Below are 21,274 nucleotides of genomic sequence, written 5' to 3'. Positions count from 1 at the left end.
TTCAAAATTAGACCAATATATAAAAGAAAGAGCGAATATCAACCTAAAAAGTTTGACACTCAGAAATTAACCAAGGAACACAATTTCAGGACACTTTTGGAAAAGAAAACACCTAAAACATGGGAACAACTTCAAAAAGATATAGTACAGACAGCAGAAGAATCCATTCTCCTTACCAAAAAACGGAAACATGCCTGGTGGAATGATGAGTGTGACAAACTAATCCTAACAAGACAACGAGCTTGGAAATTTTGGAATGCAAACAAAAATGATAAAAATAGGAACTCCCTAAAAGAAGCCCAGAAGCAAGCTTCAAAAGGCCTTAAAAAGATCCAAGTCCAATACATAAAAGACCAACTAGCATCAACAGACTCCAACTTCAAACAGAACAATGCTAGGGACTTTTACAAAACTTTCAAAAGTAACTTAAAGAAATACTCTCCTCCTAGTCTATTTTTCACGGACCCAAAAACGCAGAAAACTGCATACAATAGCATAGAGAACTGTAGAATACTTGCTGAAAATTTTGAAGAACTACATAACTGTTATCCACCGAAAGAAAAATTTAATTTCAATATTGTAAACCCAACACCACCAGACTCCAAGCCGCCAACCACAGAAGAAATAAAAGAAATCATAAAAGAGCTTAAAAATAATAAAGCCCCTGGAGAGGATAACATAGTTGCTGAACTATGGTAGTGACAACATGATACAGTGTCTATCAGAAATACTAAAAGAAATCTGGACAACACACAGATTACCACCAGACTGGACATCTGCATTAATACATCCACTACATAAAAAAGGGAAGAAAACAGATCCCAGCAATTATAGGGGAATCTCCCTCTTACCAGTGACCTATAAGATCTTATCTAAGGCGCTTTTAAAAAGAGCAGAATAGATACTTGACAAACAGCTAGGAGAGTATCAGGCTGAATTTAGGAAGGGAAGGTCATGGGCAGAACAAATACTAAATTTAAAGAACATAATAGAAATGAGGAAAGTCAGGAACTTAAAATATGTAATTACTTTTGTGGATTTGAAAAAAGCCTATGATTCAATTGACAGAAATACACTGCTTGATATCTTAAAAGAATTGGGACTCGATGCTAAAACAACTGCAATAATTAAAGGTACTTTGACAAATACAAAATTGAAAGTAAAATTTAGAGGATAGCTCTCAAAATCATTTGAAATAAAGTCAGGTGTTTGACAGGGAGATGGTCTGTCACCTCTGCTTTTCAATTGTGTCTTGGAGAAGGTAGTTCGAGAATGGAGGAAGGCCATCAATACTAAAGGGATTCAACTAGGGAGAAATCCAAACAAGATCACTGTCGACTGTTTAGCCTTTGCAGATGACATGGCATTGATTACAGATTCACTAGACAATGACCAAGAACAAATAAGAGAACTACAAAAACAAGCAGCCAAAGTAGTACTACAAATATCCTATGAAAAAACAAAGTTTATGACAAACATCTGTGATGCTCCTCAAAATATTACAGTTGACAACAACACAATACACAAAACAGATTCCTTAAATACCTAGGAGAGTGGATTACATACAATGCCAAAGAAAAGATAGCTATAGAAACTAGAGTGCACAAAATGGAAAGAGCGTTTCATATGACCAAAACTGTTTATAATAAAAAAATCCTTGTCCTGGAACACGAAATTAAGACACTACCAAACAGTGGCCAGACCTGAAGCTCTCTATGTGGCAGAAACACTTAAACTAACAAGAAATGGAGATCTTGAGAAACTAGAGAAGGTTGAAAGAAGAATTTTAAGGAAAATACTGGGAGCTAAAAGAAACGATAATGCTGAATACAGGTTAAGACCAAACAGAGAGCTATATCTGAAAACGGAGAAACTAACTGATGTAATGAGGAAGAGGAGACTACAGTTTTTTGGACATATATTCAGAATGGATAACAACAGACTAACCAAGTGGATATTCACATTACTCAATAGCTACAAATCCAAGCTAGCATGGTTCATAGAGACTGAAAAGGACATTGAAAATGCTGGAGTTACAATAGACACAATAGAAAACAGAACACATTTCAGAAAGGCAGTTCAAAAGGCAGAATTTCAGGAGAGAAAGAAAATAACTAGACGAAAGTGGACTTAAGAAAAAAGGGAACAACACTCTAAAAGGATGAAGGAAATTTCAAAACTGAGGAAATCTAATACAATGAAGAGTAGTCAAAGTTGATTCATCGTACCCTCCAAATGGGTTATTCGAAAAAAAAAAAAATAATAATAATATATTGGGAAGCAGTAGTTAGTATCCCTAGTTTCCTAAACAGGCATCTGCAGGATGTTCTTGAGTTCACACCACATATAACTCTTATTGCACATTTTTGTGCCCATAAAACTTTAGCTTGGCTTGATGAATTACCCCAAAAAATAATCCCATATGACATTATGAAAGTAAGTATTGTATGCCAGATTTTTAATTTTTATATCCCCTATGTCTGACAGAATTCGCATTGCAAATAGAGATTTGTTTAGACACTTCAACAGTTCCATGGTGTGCTCCTCCCAGTTGAATTTATTATCAAGCTGTAATCCCAAGAATTTAACACTGTCCGCTTCTTCTATCTGCTTGTCATTATATGTTAGGCATATACTTGTGGGACACTCCTTAGAAATTCTGAACTGCATGTAGTGTGTTTTTCAAAGTTTAGTGACAAAGAATTGGCTAGGAACCAGTGATTAATATCCACAAATATTTTATCAAGTGGTCTTTCTAAGACTACACTTGATTTGCTATTTATTGCAATGTTTGTATCATCGGCAAACGAAACAAACTTGGCATCTGGTAATGTTACTGATGAAAGGTCATTGATATACACAAGAAAAGGTAAAGGCCCTAAGATGGAACCTTGTGTGACCCCACATGCAATTAGTTCCCAGTTGGATGATGCCTGATAGCTTAATACATGTATCTTTTCTAATAACAACCTTTGTTGCCTGCTAGAGATATAAGATTTGAACCATTTTGCAGCGTTTCCTGTTGCACCATAATATTCTAATTTACTTAAAAGGATATTGTGATCAACAGATCACAAAATATACCAGTTGCCTGTAATTTTTTGTCTAATGAATTAAGTACATTTTCACTATAAGTGTAGTTAGCCTTCTCAATATCAGTAGCCTTTAGAAAACCGAACTGTGATTTTGACAGTTTGTTATTTGTAATAAGATGGTTATAAAGCTGCTTATACATTACCTTTTCTAAAATTTTTGAGAATGCTGGCAAAAGTGAAATTGGACAGAAATTTGATGCTAATTCTTTATCTCCCTTCTTAAACAGTGGCTTAACTTGAGCATATTTCAACTATTCAGGAAATATTCCACTGGTAAACGATTGGTTACACAGATAGCTTAATATGTTACTTAGCTTAGAATCAGATTCTTTAATTAACTTTGTTGATATTTCATCATACCCACTAGATGTTTTTAATTTTAAAGATTTTATGATGGACATTACTTCTGCTAGGATAGTGAGGGTCAAATTCATATAATGGAAGTTACTTGAAATGTCTCGTCTGAGGTATCCCATGGTAGCACCTACAGAACCTGACAGCCCCATCTTTTCAGTAACAGTTATACAATGTGTGTTAAAAAGTTCTGGAACACTATACACATCTGTCCCCAATGTATAATTTACCCTCAATGCTATTTGCCCCTCTTCCTGTCTGGTTCTACCAGTCTCTTCCTTCACTATATCCCATATTGTCTTTATTTTGTTATCTGATATGACTGTCTCTTCCTTGTAATATATTTTCTTTACAGTATTTCTTGTAATGTGCTGTAGCATCAACATCAGAATTGTTTTGGATTGACAGATACAGTTTTCTTTTTGTTTTACAAGATACCGCTATTCCTCGAGTAATCCATGGCTTCTTTGTAGACTCTGCTCTAACCTTGGTTAGTTTTGGGGGTAAACAGTGTTCAAATAAGGTAAGCACTTAGTTAGCAAAAGTTTTAAATTTTCCATTCATGCCATGAACATTGTAAACATCACTCCAGTGAATGTCTCTGAGAAGTGTCCTAAAATAATCAATTTTTGGATTATTGATTAACCTCTTGAGTTCAGATTTAACAGATTTTATATCCTGTTCAGCATTAAATTTAACAGAAGGAACTGCATGTCATGGTCTGAGAGGCCACTGACTATTGGTTTTGTAATATAATTTTGTTCATCGGACTTTTCTATAAAGATATTATCAATGGCTGTTTGTGAGCAGTTGACTACCTTAGTTGGGAACTTAAGATTGGGAATTAAGTTGAATTATAGTGTTACTAATTCAAATAAGTTCTTATTGGGAGAGTCCTTAAGGAAATCTACATTGAAGTCACCAGCAACCACTGTTTCTTTGTTTTTGGTTGTTAAATGGGCCAGTACAACCTCAAAGTGGTTCATGAACAGGTTAAAGTTAACTACAGGTACTCAATACACACTTAATATTATGAAGGATTTTTTATGAAATTCTACTTCTGTTGCACTTGCTTCCATATGCTGTTCTAGTCAAAATTTATGAATGTCTATGTTCTTAAATTTATGGCAGTTCCTGATGAATGTGGCAACTCCTCCTTTCTCCATTTCTGCTCTACAAAAGTGAGACGTTAACCTAAATCCTGTAACACTTAAAAGTTCTATACCAGTGGTCATATGATGTTTAGAGAGGCAGATTATGTCTGCTGGGTTTGAGGACTCTAATTCATCTATGCAAATAATTAATTCATTAATTTTATTTCTCAGTCCTAGAATATTTTGATGCAACAAAGATAGCTGACATTTCACACTGACTGAGTTAAAATTGGGTAGAGTTGAAATTTCTGCTGACTGTTGAAAATTCTTAACCAACAGCTGTTTATGCTGATGTAATAACCTAGAATTATGTTTTTTGGTTTCTTTGTCTAACCAAAAGTTTGTCTCAATCCTACCTCTCTCAAAACTTGGTTTCTTTCTGTTCTCTCTACCCTAAAATAGGGTCTTTTCTGAACCCTATAACCACTGGTATTTTATCACTCATGACAGTGTCTCCCCCCTTTAAAACTTCCCTGCAATTTTCCTAGCCAGTTTACCCTACCCTTTCCTGTTGAGGTGAAGGCCATGCCTAGTATAATCCCACCTGCTGAGAGAATCAACAGGAACCACGGCAATGCTTGGGCCTGCACCCAAGATAAGCAGCCATTCCAACTCCAAATTAACTCTCCTGATGGAAGAGTTCAAAGGAGATTGGTCATGGTGCCCAAGAACAGATACAAACTCAACACTAGTATGCTTCGATACTCATGCAATCTCTGCCAGGTCACACGCTATACTGTACCCAGGATCTCTGTCAATACTGTTACGTGGCCCACCCACTATAACCACGGTGTATTCCTTAGTGAAATCTTTGCAAAGTGATCCTAAATCTTCTGTCATCTGCTCCAGACCAGCACTATGTTTAAAAAAAATTGGTGACCTGGTATTCTGAGCCTAGTTCATCCTGCAAAAGTTGGGCAACACCTCTTCCATGGGAACTACCTAACAACACTACTTTCTTTCTCTTTATTGATTTCCCTACATTCTTGCTTTTCAATTTGCTGCTGAAAGTTTGTTGTGCCGCATCAACATCTGCAATTGCTTGAGGCTCACCAGCTTCTAACTGAAGCAACAGGTCAAATTTGTTTTCCACATTCACAACAAAGCTGTCAGACAAAGTTCTAAGCCTGTTCCTCCTGTTGCCTGTTGCCACTCCCCACCTCTCTTTACCCTTCTCCTTCCTTAACCAGTCAAGATCTCCCCTGGCCTTGTCTAACTCAGGCTGAAGGGCAGAAATTTCCCCCTCCTGTTCTAGTATCTTCCTATCTCTACTAAATGTCCTACAAAACCACTCATCTACTTCCACGCCACTACTGTCACCCACATGGAAAAAACTACAGCACACCAAAGCCCTAACCTAACACTTCTATGGCAAGTCAAGCACTTTTCACTCATGATAAACGTAATAGTCTATTGGGAATAAGTCAGTTAAATTACAGATAAACATGAAAATATGATTCCACAAATTTGGCCTATACACAACTGTATGTAAACCTAAACAACAACTTAAACTTTACGCTACTTTCCAGAAATGTAAGTTAAATAATGAAGAGGTACACAACAGTTAAATTGCTGGAGAGAGTAAAGAATAATTTAACAAAATTCTGTAGATCTGCTGTGGCAAGACTGTAAACAGAAAATACGATTATAAACCGAATGTACAATCTTTTCGTGTTTTATGCTATATTACGTAAAGAAAAATGAAACCTTTAATGGTATGCTTAAAAAGCACACTAATACACCTATTTACCATGTAACAACAATTGAGAAGGAATGTTGCTACTCACCATATAGCTGAGATGCTGAGTCACGATTGGCACCACAAAAAGATTTATACAATTATAGCTTTCGACCATTAAGGCCTTCGTCAGCACACATACCCATGCAAATGCAACTTGCACACACATCTGTACCCTCAGACAACTGAAACCACACTCATGTAATCAGTACTAAACTAAATGTTGTTATAATCTAAAATGACATCTTTACGAGAACATCAAAACTCGCTATAGTTGCCTGGCTGCAGGGCTACCTCTTCAACACGTTTAATGAGATCCCCAGGCATACTTGCTGCCATTTCTCTATGAGGTAAAATAAATTTCTGTACATTGGAACTGCCGATTATTGATAGATCCCTACCATTTTGCATTTGCCTCCTCTTGATGTGGGATCAAGCAGGTTCCTCCTAAACAGGTGAAGTGAGTCCCACTGGCTCAGTTTCAGTTTCAGTGAAAAACAGCCCCTTCAACTTATTGGTTAGGGGATTGGTATAACATTCCAATTCCTCCCTGGCCCCTGTTTACTCAGTGAAGGACGACTAGATCTACCACTGACATGCCAAGAGGATGAATAATGACATATCCTGTACTTCTGACACAGGAGAGAGGATCCATAGGAGAGGATAGTGCTCGAGGTATCTTTGGTACTGCGGATACATGAGTCTTGGGAGCTCTTCCAATACACTGATCTGCAGCATCTGCCAATCATTTGACAGCAGTTAGAGTGATTTTCAGTTGCTTATGAACATCAGCTAACTCATACCATGTTCAAGAACAACATTCCCAATGACAATGAACACATAACTTTAAACTAAACTTGCTGACTATCTTTCAATCTGCTGAGTTAAGAAATTACTAATAGCCTTTCAGAATTGAAGCAAATACACAAAATGAGACTTCTATTAAGGCAATTGAATAACCTGTAGTAAAAATTACTAGTTTCCTAAGACTATTTTATGTTAATTATAGTTACTTACAAACTCAAAAATAGAGTTAATTTGTGATAAATATACATATTGTATACTTCCCTTGAAAGGGACAACTAAATGTAACACAATATGTTAATTACAATATCTGCAACAGTAACTAAATCACAAATGCCGATTTAATACTATGAATCAGTTTATGCACATGATGATGGTTACTTCCGAAAATTCTCAGAAATGTACATTTATTTGCATTGACACACACTGAAGTTTGGGGTGACTTATTCTTTGGCCTTAACTGTGAGTCACAAATGCTGATTTGCTATGAAATAGGTTATAAGATGATTAGTAGTTATCTTAATTTGTTCCTTTGTTTGACACCTCTATTTTTACTTTGTCTTCGAAAGATGTTTACAGAAGGATACAGTATTACACAGTGGCAGCTTGTAGGTACACATTCTCAGTGTTCACAAATTTTTAAATTCAAATAAATATGAGACTGCAAAATTAACAGCATCTGCTGTATAACAGTTATGCTTATCAACATATTTATATAAATAATAATAATAATATTAATAAAAATGCATAACTTGTTTGAAAAAAGGAAGAACTGTTCTTGTAGAATTTTTTTGTTTTGTATATAATTAAGTAGTTCATGACAAGAATGAAATAATGTTTAAGTTTTCGCTACCCTCCGTTTCACATTTTTGTGTTTGTTGGAGTTTCGTGCATTTTTTATTTTTTTGGACAAATGTACAAGATCCCCAATTCATGTATTAGTTAACGAATTAACTTCCAGGCTGAAAAACAGGTCTTCTTACGTTGCACCCACAAGAACAATGTACGCTTATTATCCACTTCTTTGTTAAATGTTCACTTGTAGTCATGCTTATTTGATGTCGTCACTTTCTCAGACAATGGATCTGGCTTGGGAGACCCTACTTCCTTTGTGGCTAACTTTTCCTGGTAATTTTCTTTTCTGTTAACGCTTAATACAAGTTGAACAGAGTTCATGTTGACACTGCACAGAAAAACTGATTCCTACACAGTAAGCAACCAACTCCAAACACAAACTGCCATTTGCGGATATTATTAAATTCAAGTAGAACTGTCTTCCAAAAAGAGCACTTGACTAGGATGCAAATGAGGCACTGAGAGCTGTATGGGCCAAAAGCACGGTGTCTTCAATGCCAGACAAACCAGTGAGACAGGTTTTCATGAATGTTCAGATATACGTACAATGTGGGCCTAAAGTACAGATAAACTTGATCCACCCTAATATCAACAGATGCCACAAGCATGAATGAATGCTACAGTCTCACAATTGATGATGGAGTGCTTTATGGTTCTCAGCGTGTAAAATGGATTACTGTGTGATAAAATCCAAAACTTAATGTACTATATATCTCACTAAGCACCTCACAAAATAGGCTTCTCTATCGGTATAACTGTAATATATACTGATGTCTGATCCAATTTTACTATACAGTGAGTGACTTGGCATATCTTTAAAGTGGGCTACAACCTAGCGTGATTTATCCCAAGCGAATGTGGGTAAAAAGTGTGTTGCACTGTGCTACCACCTGGTGGCACTGATGTAAACTCATAGTTAAGTGGTAAGGGCTAGCAGTGCATGCCATGAACTGTGCAAATTTTTAATCAAATACATACGTATTTGGCCCATAAGGCAATCACGTCGTGCCAGTTGAGCATGTGCAGAAGCTCCTTAAAGCATGCTCAAGTGAAGGTGTGCTCACGACCCTGATGCCAAGTTTCACCAAGTATGGAGGAGCAATATGGCGCAGCGCGGTAGATTTAGTGCTGTGCATTTCCGATTACCGCATCTACATTACATTGAACAGCATTCGAAGTAAAATATTCGATAAATCCACAAGGTGTCAAAAGTTAGGGTGTTCACAAGCTCTTGTGCTCTTACACAGTAGTCGCCACTGGTATTAAGTGTTATATGATATTCTAATTTATTTATGCAGATAACAAATATGACACTGGTATGCGTTAATAATTTCTACCTAACAGCTTTTACACATTACAAAATTAGAAATTCTTCTACGGATCAGAAGTAGTTCTCACGAAGAAACATCTTCAGCTTTGTTTTCAAATTTAACTTTGCCATCTGTCAGACATTTTATATAATTGGATAAGTGATAGAAATTTTGATAGTAGCATTGTGCACACCTTTTTGCGCTAAAGACAACCTTTACCCTTTATAGGGCAAAAACTGAAAAGGTATTTTTTCTCCCTCTTTACACTTCTAACAGGTCTTTATGGTCCCCACAAAAAAAAAAAATGTTGTTATAATATTTTTTCAACTTTTTGGATTGACTAATATGGTGGTGCATATGTGTACCACTGCCCTATAATGACGACTACAATTTGTAAATGGACAGTGGTACATATATTTACCAATGGGAGTAAGATACCAAACAGGTTTCAATAAACATAGTTTTATTCATCATATATGTGCATTATCTTACACTATAAATTTCCAAGAAATGTTTCAAACAATAATTTGCAGAAACTATAACAATAAACTTGAATTATTTTTGCACTGATTTGTGAAAAGGTGCAAAACACCCTTTACAAAGCGCTACTTTGCAAGTATTGCAGCACAGTGTATCACGTTTTTGAATTTTCTTCGTACTGCAGTAAGCACACCGTTGTCTGCTACCAACTTCAGACAAATGGGTGCCAATATTAGCAAAATGAACAGCATTCACGACAGTCTTTCTGCCAGTAGGAAGTTTTCTTTGGGAGACGGATGAATTACGTGGTGAATACCCACTTTTCATTCTGGACGTAAAATCTGCAAGTAGCTCATTTTCCATCTGTGAACGGAATTCTAGTTGAGTCATCCAACACTTTCTTATCCTGCAGTCTACAATTCTCTCATTAAATAATGTAGCTGTTAACAACAGTAGCATCAAACAGGTAATAAAATATTCTCATCCACCACCTTCCAGCTCACACTGTATACGGCCATATATTGGTCGAATTTATCGACACCACCCGTATACATATTATAGGATGCCATTGCAATGGGATACGAAACTCTCTCTTTCACACCGTGATGACTGGTATGCTGCACAGTTGTTTCATCAGAGGGATTGTGCATTGAACTTGCTACGCATACTGCCTTATCCCCCTGTCCATCCACTTGCATACTAATGTCACCTGACTGAGTGAAATCACTTACGGATTGTCTGAGTAAATGGTCTTCCTTCAGCAGTTATTTTGGAAAATATTTCCTATTCGACCTAATTGTCCCACAGGAGAAAAGGTTCTTTGCCAACAGACATTTTAGAAGGGGAAGAGATGTAAAAAAATTATCGAAGTATATACAATATCCCAAATTTTGAAATGGGTCTGCTAGATCAAGAACCACTCTTTCACCTATGCCAACAGTAATTTCCCCAGAGTCCAATTTACCAGTGTATACCAAAAATCCCATCATATAACCTGAAACTGTGCATGCAGCAACCCACACTTCAAAGCCCCTCTTTATAGGTTTCATAGGCATGTGTTGCTTTAGGGTGCTTCTTCCTTTGAGCCTGATCATGCTTTCGTCTATAGAAATGTTTGTTTTGAACCTTGGAATGATTTCTGTAAAAAGCTTATTAGGGGCCTTATTCTGAACAATTTATCAAATTGTGGTGTGTTACGAGCTGGAGCTTTCGAATTATCGTTTAGATGACTACATAGAATAAGTTTCACTGATATCACACTGGCTACTCTTTCCAGGTGAAAATTTGGATCATTTGACCAATAGAGCCTCATGCTTGGAAACTGATGAAAGCCCATTATTACAAGAATGCCACAGAAAGCCTTCATCTCTTCTGTTGTAGTACAGAGATTTGTACCCACTGTTTGACTGGCATAGAGATTGGATTGTCCCACGATAACTTTCCAAACATTGGATGTAAAAAAAAAAGACAAAAATATTTCACCTGGTGTTTTATTATCTGTGTTTACTTTTGGACCATAAGGTTCGTGAAATTGTATGCTACTAAATTTAGTAGGCTTGGACCAAAAGAACAGTTTGTCAGTATTTCCATCAGAATCTGAGTCTGAATCAGAGCTGGGTAAATTGTTATTCTGAAAACCTCGAATTTCTTCCTGACTTACTAACTCATCTCGCAAAAAATAATTGGGATCTGTAACTGAATTGTCTGACGAGATATCATCATCACTTTCATTTACAATTTCTGTGAAGTTTGATAGACATGCAGATGTTTTGTGTTGCTGTGAATGCCCAGCTGCTGTGGATGGAGATGCTAACATGCGGATTTTGCATGGTGATCCATGCACTGTCACTGGCAGTAAATCTTCGGCTTCATCATCGCCTCCCTCTTCTAAGTCGTAAACTTGATCATCAGTAAATGAACTGAGGAGATCTTCCACTTCTTTATCCGTAAGTCCCTTCATTATCTGAAAGGATTGTAAAGCCATTTGTTACTACGCTGTATTGTTGATAATACCAAATATTATCAAGTGTCAAACTCTTTGATGTAATTGTTTATCAAACTGTATAACCTGAAATAAATAGTTTGAAAGATAATTGACAAGATGAAACAAAAATAAAGTAAAAATTCTAGCGGACACGTGCTTCTGAGATTTCTGTTATGGTGCAAAATTTTCGTAGTGTTATTGAAACTGCTTCAGTATGCTGCGCGGTGTGGGATCCTTACCAGGTGGGATTGACGGAGGACATCGAGAGGGTGCAAAGAAGGGCAACTCGTTTTGTATTATCGCGTTATAGGGGAGAGAGTGTGGCAGATATGATACACGAGTTGGGATGGAAGTCATTACAGCATAGACATGTTTCGTCGCGGCGAGACCTTTTTACGAAATTTCAGTCACCAACTTTCTCTTCCGAATGCGAAAATATTTTGTTGAGCCCAACCTACATAGGTAGGAATGATCATCAAAATAAAATAAGAGAAATCAGAGCTCGAATAGAAAGGTTTAGGTGTTCGTTTTTCCCGCTCGCTGTTCGGGAGTGGAATAGTAGAGAGATAGTATGATTGTGGTTCGATGAACCCTCTGCCAAGCACTTAAATGTGAATTGCAGAGTAGTCATGTAGATGTAGATGTAGATGTAGAAGTATTATCTTTCAGGAAACATATTCCTAACAATTGATTATCAAAGTACAAAGCCAAAACTCTATGGCTCTCAGCAATATGTGAAATTTCATTCAAACTAAAAGCAGAAATGGTAAAAAATGCAAGTAAAAAGCCTCCACTTTCATGTACCTCGTTGTGATACTAACTTATTTTTCTTGAAAAATTATCAAATAGTCGAAAATTATGGTCATAAGCCAACTTATTTTACTGTCACATTATTATATTGTACTTACAGATGCTGAACTGCAATCACTCTTCTTGTTTTTGCCAGAATGTTCATAAAAGTTGCAAAGCAGCAGCGGAAGTAACGGCCAGTGGTACACATGTGTACCGATCAAAGACATTAGTCATTGTGCTACCTATAATATCATTTCCAAGAGGACTTAATGTTGTCGAATTGATACTATATTGTGTTTAGAAGGTGCTGAGTAAGCGGTACACTGTTGTACTGCGAAACGTTCAGGAAATAGAATTTTTTTAAAGAAAGGTGGTACATTATTGTACCATGCCATATAAAGGATTAATGTAGAGAAATGCATGTCATTTTTTTCTTCTGGTATTGTATTCACATACATTATTGTTCCTTTTGAACTGCAGTGAAATAGTTATAAAAAAAATTCATGAGGGAATTAATATATAAATATACTGTCAGGCAGTAGTCAAACAGCCTAACTCCTTAAACAAATGTCTACAAGATGACCACGGGTGAGCAACACAAAATATTATTACAGCACTTTTTTGAGAACTGCACACTTCCTTTCTTAAAGTTGAGTGAGTTACCCCAGAACATTATTCCACCTGACATTATTGAATGAAAATAAGTAAAATATGTCAACTTATTGATTCATCCCTTCTCAAGATGTGCAATGACTCAGAGAGCAAACGTGGCTGAACTAAGTGGTTTTAGGAGTTCCAAAACTTGTTTTTTTTTTTCTTTTTTCAATTTAAATTCTCATCAATATGGACAGCTAAAAGCTTTGACATATTGACCCTGGGTATTATTTCTTCAGTATGTGTTACACTTATCATTGGTGTAGTACCTATAGATAGATCAGCAGAACTTAATATGTTTTGTCTTTATGAAACTGCAAGTAGGCCATTTGTAGAAAACCTGCCTAGTACAGTGGAACTAAATGAAGTGACTTTAAAAATAAAACTGACACCATTAGCCATGGCTATTTTTCGGTATGCCATTGTTGTTCCCACTCCTCTTCCTGAGCAACAACGTTTTCAATCTTGTTTATGTTACTATTGACTGCTCAACACGCCAGCTATGCAGTGTGTTGTTGCCTTTACCCCTTTCTTAATGAAAACAACAAAATGAATTTTCCAACTCTCTTCTACTTTTATTGTTAAAAGACATAAAAAGGTTGCAATAAATACAAGACGATTTAGCTACACTTTAAAATGCAGTAAAAGATAAAACATAATCAAAAAGATATTTTTGTGAATGTGGAATTACTGGTGTAATGAAGACACAATGAAACAAATTCTACCCTATGAACATAAGTGGCAGCACAATGTATTTAGTTGCCAATAAATGTATGTCTTAACTCGTACTTTGAAACCTTTAAATTTGTGTTTACTATTTTCAGTTTACTGTTAGAGGGGAAGAACATTACTTTATTGGAAATGTGACTATGTAGAATGTAGTGATATTTCTGAGCACTTTGCTTTTAAAATGCAATTCAAACACACAAGAAAACAGTAGTATTACAAAGAATAGAAAATTTTATTAACGTACAATATGTTAAAAATCATTACATTTTTCAGTTTGCTACATAAAACTTCATATACAACCATTTAAAATGAACACTCATATAAAAGTGAGTTATTAATATTCTGTGTGCATTATACAACAGAATTTCATGTAGTTTACTGATAGCTGCAACAAAATCATTTGCTATACATTTTAAAACTTTTGGATTACTTATTCCTGTCTACTTCGACGATGTATAAATAAGTAAGGCACACTTTTCTTTCCATGAAAAAGTTCTAGCAGAATTTCTGCTGTGTCAAAATACTAACAGACATCAATGAGAATCAATTTGTCAAATCCCACTGGATAAATCTAGAATATGTGACATCAGTAACAATCACGTAAGTTCTGCAATAACACACTGTTACCATTTAGCAGATCATTAAATTAAGACCCAGCCATCACAGACACATTCAAACACACAAACTGATACAGGAATTACTTGACATCCAACAATGCATATTCAAATACTGAGAATGGACGGATCTATCCACACTGATACAGGAATTACTTGTCATAAACTATACACATTCAAATACTGAGAATGGACGGACTGATCCAATATTTTACTTTGAACCTTTATAATCTCAATAATTACATTACAAATGTATCATTTTCTACTGCTGCTAAAAACATGTTTGTACTGTTTTTATCTTAATAAAATGATAGAGAAACTATACTATGTTTTATTAAATATAGTGAGTAATATTGCCACATTTATTTGTAAATAACATCCAAAACAAAGTACACTGTGTATCACAAAACTGTGATATATTTATCTCAAATAGTATCTTATTTTTATAATATGGATGCATAAAAATCTTAGTCACCTGTGGTGGCAAGAGAAAACACACAAAGATGTCGAAACAGGAGAGCTTTCTGAGCAAGTGGCTCCAGCTTCTGGCAGAAGAGTTGAAGGAGGAAGAAGAAAGATGAAAGAAAAAGACTAGTGAGATTCAGGAAATGAGAGGAGATATGGACAAGTCATAAATCAGGGGAGACTTAGTGGATGGGATGAAAGGGAAAGACAGTTTGTTGGTGGCTGCACCAGATGAGATTTGAAGAAAAGAGAGAGAGAGAGAGCGAGAGAGAGAGAGAGAGAGAGAGAGAGAGAGAGAGAGAGAGAGAACTTAAAGGTGGAAGACAGGGTAACAAGTTATATAGTAATTACTGGGGGGGGGGGGGGGCACCATGAAAGAGTTGATAAGGGCCCAGTTCAAGTTATCAGTTACAATGAATGGGCACAGACAGATAGTGTATACTGCCAACACACAATATTCTGTTGCAGAGCACACACGTGACGTTTGTGACCGCAGAGCCCGTTTCACCACATGTACCATCTGGATTCTCCCTCCTGACACTAGCTGCTCAAAATTCCACAGGTGGGACTGACTTTACAACATGTGCTCGGATTTCACCACCCATCTGCCTCAAAATTGATGTGAATTTCTGTGGTAATAGTATTTGTTTTGAGTAACTATTCCTTTTCTTCACTCCCTTTTATTTTTATATATTTTTTATTTTATGAGTTGCCTATTTATCCCCACCCTTCTCAACTACCTATATGTATAATGTATTTAGCTTCCTGCTTTTATTGACCCTCATGATCTTTTTTTCAGTAATCTCTATCTTGTTTATTATTCTATCTTTTGTCTTTAAGTTCCTAGGTTTTTAAATTTCATTTGGTGCACGCACTAACTACCAGTCTTTTCTTCTCATCCTGTCCAAGTAAGCTCCTCTGAACTGGGGTTCAGGGTGACTTTTCCATAACTCTTCCCATTTACTAAATCTCACCAGTCCTTTCCTTCAATCCTTCTGAAACAAGATGGAGCCACTGGCTCCAAAAGCTCATTCATTTCCACATCTTTTAAGCATTTTCTCCTGCCATCACTTGGTGTTTATGATTTTTATTTATACTTATTATTTCAAACAATGATTATTTTCATCAACATTTTTTAATAATTAAAACACACTCCTCTGTTTTCAGTTAAAACTGTGTATTCAAATTCACAATCAGATCTCACTCATTATATCTGCTGGATAGAGCTGCCATAGTGCCATGGAGAACCAATTGCCACATACTGCGTACAAAACTATTTTAATAATTTAGGTGACATTGCACAGTCACAAAATAATAAAGATTAGAATTGTGGCACAAGGGCGAGAGGAAGATTATTATTTGACACTTTTTCTGAATTACCCTGCAATCCTATAGAAGCTTTTAGTGGGTTGGAGAAGTACAATAGTTTAAAAAAGGCAAGATACAAAAATGTTCCCACTAAATGAACACAAACTTTCCTTGGGTGGAGGGGGGAGTTCAAACATCAAAGAAAAATATAATATTTTATATACAGATAAAGATAGCATTAACAAATATACATAACATGGCAAATGGCTAAAGTAATTAATGGAACTTAAAAATCAACTATTACTGATTTATACTCTCACTAAATTATATTTAATGTAAATATAAATATAATTTACTCATGTACTCATAAATGGTCATCGTGCAACCAAACAGCCACTGAAAAATGTGTCTTTTCGTAAATCAACTGACATGTTCCACATCATTTCATGATATTGCAAGTACATTTAATGGGACCTGAAAATATCTATGCAGCTCTGTATTTATCACAAACATTTCTGGGATTGATGGAACACACAGTTATTGCTTTTTTATTTTCATCATCCTCATATTTTTTGAAATCTTAAAACTCAATACTGCCAATCACAAATTCATTATAAATTATGTTCCTAATGATGCATAACACATCCCACGATAGTATTAAATGGTAACAATATGACTTAACTATTGCTTATGATACAAGAAACACACATCTAATTGATTTCACTGTCAAAATTTTTTAAAAATAATGTCAGGCACAATATTCCTATGCACATTTAAATAGGTCTTGCCAGCAACTGAAAGCAAATAATTAAGTACAAATTTCATGAACTGAGGCTACTGTTAAAATTCAGACACATTACATACTATAAATATGTGTGCTCTAGGTTTACTTAGCTAACCTTGAGGAAAAACTAAGGGACTTGTGTAGACAGCAACAGGTACATATTTCTCACAAACTTTAAACCGTGTTAATTTTCTTAAATACCATTTCCACTGCTATTTTTCCATTTTAAAAGCAGAATTTTACTTATAACAACACTGTACTGCCTACAGCATTTCTTGTATTCAAACTGTGGTAGCAGTATAACACACATGATTCAAGTTTACTGGCTGAATGTTTAAGAAGGTTGTGCCCCCCACAGTACTGGGCAAATACCATATTCATATTATAATTGTATCAACATTAACTGATGTGTGTATAATTGGGGACTACAAAAGGCAGGATTATTTAAGTATGTTTAATTAATACCTACTGTGGACATTCCAGTTCATTACTCTGAAACACTGGTAATTAAAATAAACTATTTGGGTGATAACCTTATTTAAAAACAGTGATTTTACATCATGTCTCCACAACCCTCCTTTACTTTAAAGGCAGTGTTGTTAAACTTGTTGACTGCTGCATACGCAATGCAATGCACTGCAATTACAGGACATTAGGCACAAGACTCTGCTGTGGTGGCCATCAGCCTCCTATCAGTCAACGTGTTAAATAAATGTAATCAATGCCGTGAACCTGATGTGAAAATTCAAGTAAATTTCTCTGAAACACTGGTGATTAAAATGCACCAGTGGAGTGATAACCCTATTCAAAACCAATGACTTCTAGGCATGTCTCCTTAACCCCCAACTCCTAAGGAAGATTTGAATAATGAAATTCATTGTCATATAGATAATCAAGTTCATGTCAGTTTACACATGGGACTCTTTTACATTAGTTCTAGATTCATACTGCTTAAGATAAGTATTCATATTCCAATTATTTAAAGGATGAAAAGTTGCTGCCAAGGTCACTCTCCTTGTACTGGAAGTATTGTGTGAAGGAGGAAGTAATTATCTCCAGTTCAGGTAATTTTCCCTGGGGGACAAGGTACTAATTTTTAATCTGAATGTTTAAAACTGTGGCATTGGGATTAGTGTGGTTAAAAACCTTTAATTAACTTAAGGAAAATTTTATGCTTTGGGTACATTACTTCAGAATGATAAAGACAAGTAGTTACAAGTGTCAGTGAGCAGCACTGAAATCATATGAAAGTTTAGTTTCAGTTCTATGATTTAAAATTAAGTCCACATATTACTGAAAATGCATGCAAACATTAGAATTGGTTGAAAAGAAGGGATGAGTGGAGCAGGGGCATGGCATTAAATCAACTATGGCATGAGATGCACGATGAGCATGTTTTATCATACAAAAATGATCTTGATGGTTGCTTCTTAGCAATTGCACACTGTGGACATTGCATCAACATGATCCAGTATGAAGCTGATCTGACATAGGACAAAATTGGAGGACGGGGTGGGGCGAAAATAAATCTAATATAGGTTGTTGTACTTTCATCCATATGAAGAATTACATGACTTAAATTTGATTTACTTATGCTAAATTTGCTTCCTCAAGAATACCTATAACAGTCACAATCAGTTCATTTCCGTGGCCTTAAATGAATAATCAAAAATTTTCTGTTGTTACATTTGTGTACCAACACATCTTGGTAAATATGGAAGTACACAGGTAACAAGGACAGACCTTTTTATTTACATACATGTTGAAGTAACTTTTATTCTTTTTCTCCTGCCTTTTTTTAAAGGAATACTTCAGTATTTGCAAAGAAATTTGGAAAGAATATGAAAAGTCATACTTGAGATGATACATCAATGTTCACACTGAACATTTTTACAGAAACAGCTGGCAAATATGCTACGTGCGAGACCAAATGTTGCAGAAACAACAGAAATAACACGGTACAAGAGAACTGATGACACACAATTTAGGGAGACTTTGGTCTCATTTCATATATTTACTGATTTTTTTTAAATAGGGAAAGTCTCACAGACCTCCTCTGACTTGTTATATGCTGTACATTTTAAGACCATTACTGTATTAATATTATGGTGCATAAGAACCTGTGAATATTTAAAGTACAGAAAAAAACTGTCATCTATACTATCACTTGGCAAAATAATTTTTTCATACTTTAAATTGCTTGTGTCCACATCATGTGAAAATATTACATGCAAATGCGAAACTCACATTACTGAGAGAATCAATACTTCTCTTGCGAACATAAATCTATCCACTTACTACTAAAACAGCAGTGATGATAAGTGTAACAGTAACAGTAATGAAGACAGTCTTTTCATCAAAATGCAATTACAAAAGATGAAATAAGTGACAATGATTTCCCTCTGCACACAATGACTCCCCCCAGTGCATGGCATTTCACCTTTAACAGCAACTAGATACACAATTTCTGTTTTGGGATCAAATTGCAAACAAGACCACTTAATATTCAACAGGCTTTAACTGCTACAAAGTTGTCCACGGCTTTTATGTTACTGTATAGATTAATTAAGTAAAAACCACTTCTAAGTGTAACATGTCTCAATATAAAAACAATTCATCTGTCATAAATATGTAAAAACTGATATTTTCACAGGACACATTTAATCAAATACAAAATATGTCACATTATCGGCTAAAAAAGAACAACATGCCCATGAGCAGAAAATCTACCACATCCTTCCTGCATACAGGTCCAACAAGAACACTCAACATTTACGGCAGTCAAAGAATCATCCTGAGCCTGATTAATGAACATAAAAGACCCATTAATATGCAAATAATCTCATTCTGTAGTGAATATGCATGGTTGCCAAACCTAAAAATTTGTATGTAGTTGTCTCTCTTCAACCAGGGATTGCTACCATCGTCGAAGTGCATTGGACACTGATCACCTATTGAGAGAAACAACTGTCATTAGATATTAAAATTTTCAACACCAAAAAGCTGTAATTAATTATACTGAAGAACACAGGAAACCTCATTAACTGAGAAGAGACTTTTTAACTTCATATATCTTCTCATTTCAATCTGCAATAGTCAAAAGTAAGAATGTTAATAAAAGTTCTGTGAATTTGTTGGTCACAAAATTACAACAGAGATGTTACATAAATAAGCCAGAGTTTCTAAAATATTAAGAATTAATTTTAAATCTGTCAAAATATTTTTTTCTTGAACTGTTCTCAATTCATGATGGATGTCGGCCTCATTAAGTAATCATTTATTATTTGATAGAATTCCTGAACCAGTCCTAGTTAAACTATGAATTTCATGTTACTGAAGTGAAAAATTAACTGAAGACTTACACGGTATAGCAAAAATATGTGGTGTGGTGTGGTGTATAACAAGGAGGTAACTGCACAGATTTTTATACTATACTGAAGTGATCGACATACCATGCCTCTCTGAACACCATGTAACCACAGGCATAAAGAAGTGAAAAATAAGGGACTAGAGACCAGCATCATTTTCATACAGAGTGAAAATGGAATGTGCAGGAGTTGCAACATATATAAAAGTTAGACACAAAGTCAAAAATATTGAAACAAACAGTTATTGTGCATATCAGAACCTAAAAACATATGCTTTTGAGTAGTTACTTCACAATATTTTTCTAGTAATTGTACCAGTCTGTAGCTCCCCTTCAGTACACTTTCAGATATTGATGAGAAATTCAGATGATGCATTATTGATTTACCTGTCACAAGAATAAACAGTTGTTTGTGAAGATTTAATAGTTGATTTTTAAAAGATTCTCATGGGAAAAATTAACTTAAACCATTACTTGGCTGTTTCAATCTGATTTCAGTGGTAAATTTTCCATTTCACATGGAGAACGACAACAGGGCCCTGACAGATAAAAGTTTTATAGACAGTTCCGAAACAATTAATGTATACCAAATAATAGTGGCCTATCTGATGATGATGTACAAGTAATGGAAATAAACAATGCAGCATATTACAGCTCTGAGACATTTTCATACAAAGCAGTGAAGCTTCTTAATGACGACAGGGTACAATGTTTTAAGAATAAGTCAAAAAAGAGGTGGTCTGGGATGAGGATTTTGTAGAAAGGGATCCTACTACGAAATTCAATA

General features: G+C 35.4%; 1 protein-coding gene across 1 annotated transcript in view; it reads right to left on the bottom strand.

The window, feature by feature from the left end:
- Positions 1-14,160: 14,160 nt before the first annotated feature.
- Positions 14,161-21,274, bottom strand: part of LOC126298197 (uncharacterized) — a 114,217-nt gene continuing 107,103 nt past the window's right edge. The window contains exon 11 of the mRNA XM_049989504.1: positions 14,161-20,071. Within this exon, the coding sequence (XP_049845461.1) occupies positions 19,902-20,071 (170 nt within the window). The 3' untranslated portion in view covers positions 14,161-19,901. The remainder of the gene's footprint in view (positions 20,072-21,274) is intronic.

The sequence above is a fragment of the Schistocerca gregaria genome, chromosome X (assembly GCF_023897955.1).
Source record: "Schistocerca gregaria isolate iqSchGreg1 chromosome X, iqSchGreg1.2, whole genome shotgun sequence".
Taxonomy (NCBI): Eukaryota; Metazoa; Arthropoda; class Insecta; order Orthoptera; family Acrididae; genus Schistocerca; species Schistocerca gregaria.
Note: the sequence above shows the minus strand (reverse complement) of the source record. Positions and strands in the feature narration are given on the sequence as shown.